The sequence below is a fragment of the Buceros rhinoceros genome, unplaced genomic scaffold (assembly GCF_000710305.1).
Source record: "Buceros rhinoceros silvestris isolate BGI_N320 unplaced genomic scaffold, ASM71030v1 scaffold19141, whole genome shotgun sequence".
NCBI classification, from domain to species: Eukaryota; Metazoa; Chordata; class Aves; order Bucerotiformes; family Bucerotidae; genus Buceros; species Buceros rhinoceros.
This window is the reverse complement of record NW_010393950.1, coordinates 6,793-11,373: the sequence shown is the minus strand read 5'-3', so window position 1 is coordinate 11,373 and position 4,581 is coordinate 6,793. Positions and strand designations below refer to the sequence as shown.

The 4,581-nt window shown below is 39.6% G+C and overlaps 1 protein-coding gene across 1 annotated transcript in view; it reads left to right on the top strand.

Annotated features, from left to right (window-relative positions):
• Window positions 1–4,330: 4,330 nt before the first annotated feature.
• Window positions 4,331–4,581, top strand: part of SLC7A13 (solute carrier family 7 (anionic amino acid transporter), member 13) — a gene marked incomplete at its 3' end in the record, with an annotated part of 5,403 nt that continues 5,152 nt past the window's right edge. The window contains exon 1 of the mRNA XM_010145078.1: window positions 4,331–4,581. Coding sequence (XP_010143380.1) covers window positions 4,331–4,581 — 251 coding nt within the window.

Below are 4,581 nucleotides of genomic sequence, written 5' to 3'. Positions count from 1 at the left end.
CTGGCTGTTACAGTGCAACCAGGATCTTGAAGACAAATACAGCTAAAAGTGATTTTTGGTTAAACAGTATCAGTAAGGCTGCGCTGGATGTCCCAATAGACTGCTTACTCGGAGTGGGCACTGGACATGCTTTCTAATACCACTGCTGCTGTGGTACCCCTTCACAATACCATACTGACATTTCTTCATGAACGGCTTTATTTTCCAGGACCACCACTGCATAGGCTTATAGCGCAACCTGAGCAAGAGAAGTAGATGAATTGAACCATCTAAAAGAGAAAGGGGAATAATTTGCAGTGGGCAGTTTGTACAGCCGTTGCGGGATTGAATGAGTCTCAGCCCATCACTTGCTATTTACTACAGGGGAAGCCTATCAGAGTCTAGACACTGTGGCCGGTATGAACAGCTGTACAGGATGCAAGAGTGAACATCGTAGTGTGTCACAAAACAATGACTTTCCCCATGTTTTTTTGGTTTTCCATTAGCTGACTACTCTGGGGGGTCTGTTTCTAATCTATAGTAAAAGTAGAACGATGTGTCTGTCTGCCAGGGAAGCAGAGATCCTTAACACTTTTAGTAAAAGTCTGCTAAGTTTGTCAGAGTAAAAAAGTATTGCCAAGGCAGTAGATTGTCATGTGCCTCAATATGCAGACTCATTTTCTAAGTAAAAGTTGGTGAATACATCGGGGGTCTGGTGAAACAAACAAAACAGTAAGCAAGCTTCTACCTAATGAGACTTACGGAAATCCTTGAATAGCTGTTGAGCTCCTTTCAGAAGGCAAGATGAAGAAAACTCTTTTGGAATGTCATATTCCCAACAAAAGTAAGCTAAAGAAGAGAGAAGAAAAAGGAAGATTATAAATGGAAATTGTAGGTCATTAAATACAGTATCTCCCTTGACATATGCCAAGGAAGATTAACCGTGACTGTTTTTTTCCTAGACAGTCTCTTCAGGTTTTTTCTTTTTTCCTCTGCTTTTTTATCCTTAGTGAACATCAGCAGCAGGAAGCTTCTTCAGGGACAACACAGAAGAATATTTATCGAGACTTGCAAGACAAATTAGGTCCTAATTTTTGCTATATCTTCTCCCCTTAAAGGATTTGGGATGGCGCAGAAATAAGTCAATACATTGAAACATTGTGTAGTTAAATGAAAAGGAACTAAATAAATGTTTCAAAATCTGACATTGTTCAGACAGATTGGCTTGTTTCTAGTCCATCTAATCAGTAACTGGATCATAGGAAAGACCTAGTGAGTTCACACAGAAAATCCTTGACAAGACTGAAATCGAGACTCTTTATCCAACTACATTGAACTTCAGTTAATTACAATTAGGAGATAATACGTATCCATTTTAGGCAGCAAAAATATCCTTCCGTTACTTTTCTGTATTGGTTTCTCTCTTAAAATTGGAGAAACTACAGTGACAGGAGGTATCAGTCATGATAAGCATTAGATAGTTGATAATGAATTAGGATTTTGAAAAAAAAAGAGGGAAAATCCTAAATGCTAGGAGAACTAGAAATGATCAGCTGAAGCTGTTACATTGCACTGTCTTGGCCTCATTACACTGTCAAAGAGAACTCTGTAGCTGGCACTCAAAAGAAATGTCATCGTTCCCTGTTGACTATAAAATTGCAGCACTTTGGCATTTTAGTTTGATGATGATACAAGCTTTCAGTCTGCTTCACTTACCAGGGGAATCTTAGACCTGTCTGACAATGTGCCTAGGTTATTGTAATCATTTATCTTTCCCCCATATTCAGCAGTTGAGACTCTGGATAATGTCATCAAAGTGAACGTGACCGGGTATTGAATACGTGGTCGGATGTGAGGCAGGAGACACTGCCACATGAGACCTTGAGATAATCATATAGACTGTGGTAATTTGTCCTCTCGGCCAGAGGGGGAATTTGGACATTAGAGGAGACCTGGGAAGTGAATATTTACAATGTGCTTCAGAAGAGTCTGCCCTTACCTAGTGAAAAAGAAAGCACTTTGGCTGAAAACTACCTGTTGTTGTTTAACCAGCTGTGTTTTGCTGCGTTCTGCCCCGGCGATGCTCGTGTTGGTGTACTGTTCTCAGACCATCGGGTTTTAGGGGGTTTGTAGGAATGCTGTCATTACCTCTGTTCTTCCTCCTCCTACTCTGGCAACAACACACCAAAATGAAAAGTGTAGTTTGCCTTAGTTGCCAGAGCATTTCATAGAATGTCTAGAAACATTTGTCTGAGGTAGTCAGAAAGCACACACAAGAAAGTAATAATCTCAGTGGGGTTTCCTGAAATCTGGCAGCTTTGTCAGAGTGAAAAATCCTTATTAATCTGCTGCTTGGGAGATTTTGGAAATGCCTTTCTTAAACTAGAAATTAATGTACTTGGCGAAGCAAAATCAATTGCATCTGTATTTTAAGTTTCCATTTACTGTAACATTGATTTGTTTTAAAATAGTAATCCAAATCCATCTGTACATTTACTTTGGGCTGAACACCCAAAGTAAAAAGTTGGAAGATTGCTGGATATAAAAAACCACGTGATTATTCATAGAGAAAGAGACTCAGAAAAGTCACTGAAATAAAATGGGAAATTACATAGTTTAACCATTTAAAACATTTGTCACAGTTAATTTCCAGTTCCTGAATGCTGATGAATAAATATTTGAATTATTATGAATTATTCTTAATACATAGTAAATGCATACTTGAAATCAAGTTGATGCTGCGGTTTATAGAGTGAATAAATGCAATTTAAAATACATGCAAATTTTTATAGAGGTGTGTTTCATGTAGAACTAAAATATTTGTAGTTTGTAGGACTTGATGGTTTCTGAAGGTGAAAGTAGATAGTGAGTGCTGCAGTGACATGCAGAAGGCGGAAGCATTGCCTTACACTTAAAAGGTGCTCTGGAGCTGCGGACTCTGTCACGGACCGTGCTGCATAGTTTCTGTGTGGTGAGGGAAACCCTCTTTCACCAAGTCATTGAAAAAATTAAAAAATGACAGTCTGTGCACATGCCTATTTTAAATAAGGGTCTTTTACACGATGGCTAAGTACACAAACCTGTTTTTTTCAGACAAATTTATTTTGTGCTTGAGTGATAATCCTTCAGTTCAGGCCCAGTCTGAACCACTGTGTATTTTGAGTTGGACCCTGTAAAAGCTGTGAGTTTTGTCCACTGTGTTACTGAGCTTTGACCTTTGGGAAAAAACTGGTTCCACCACTTGACTGTCCAAAAGTAAAAACTTTGCAGGTACTCGTTTGGGCGCTTAACAACCCTTAAGGTATATGCAGAGCTCTTTCTGCAGTTACTTTCCCACTTTCTGTCCCGTTTTCTCTACATCTCTTACAAAGAATAAATAGATTTTTCTTGGGGCAGAAGTCTACAGCAATGGTATATCCACATCTGATTAAAAAGCAGCTCCTCTTCTGTATTTGGAACATAAAATATGCCATAGATTGTTAAATATGTAGAAAAAAATCAGTGGCTGCACCCTAAAAGGCACACACCAAACTGGTGGGAATATTCAGCCTTCATCCTTCTGTTCCACAGCCCCCATAAAGACAGTGGAAATGACGATACCACGCCTTCCCTCACAGCAGCATCCCAAGTATAATACCTGCTTAGGAAGTGCTTGGGTCCTGCTGCAATGAAGAGCACTCAAGAAGTACTGGATTAAACTGGTAATTTTCTTTCTAGGGCAGTGTTTAATGAGTGAAGTATAAACAAGCTGCGGTATACCCAGTGACTGATGAGGATTTTGCCAAACACACTGGTGATCACTGGTTATCGCTGTCCATTTTATGTATTGACAGTGGAAAAATAGTACCAGGCTGTTCAGCTAATGCCCATGTCACCGTCAGTAACATAAGGAGGGCCAATTTCTTCCTTCAAGTTGCTATACCCTTCCCCTTTCCCTAGGTCTGATGCACAGGTCTTGTTTACACACTTCTTGCGCTTGCCTCTGAAGACATACTTAAAAAAAAAATTTAATCTGTTGATGAAAATCTGCCAGAAATGAGCATTTACTGTGCATTGTTTGTCATGCTGGTTTCTTTAAAAATACCTCCAGACCTTGATAAGTTCTGAAGTACACATTAAACCAACAAGTACATGATTTGCTAGTGTTTCTCGAAGTATTTGGTTAATCATCTTCACACAGAAGACATCAAAACCCAAAGTATGCTTTCTCTCGGAATGATTAAGCCAGGTTTCCAATAACATTTCAGTAGCAAGTAGGGCCATGACAGTCTGCTAACAACAAAGTGAAAGGGAAATACATGGAATTCAGCCTCTGAAGTCCTATAATTTGCTGTGAAAAAAACGAAAAAAGATGGGAAAAGGAAAAAGCAATGATTCGAAAGATGTGAAAAGAAAGGAAAAGGGCAAGATGCAACTCAAAAGAAAGATGGGTTATTTGGATGGGGTGAGTTTTATTATAGGATCAATCGTTGGGGCAGGCATCTTTGTGTCTCCCACGGGGGTGTTAAAGCATTCCTTACTCAACGTCGGCATCGCACTAACAATCTGGATTGTGTCTGGGCTGGTTTCTCTGATGGGTTCCCTCTGCTATGCGGAGCTGGG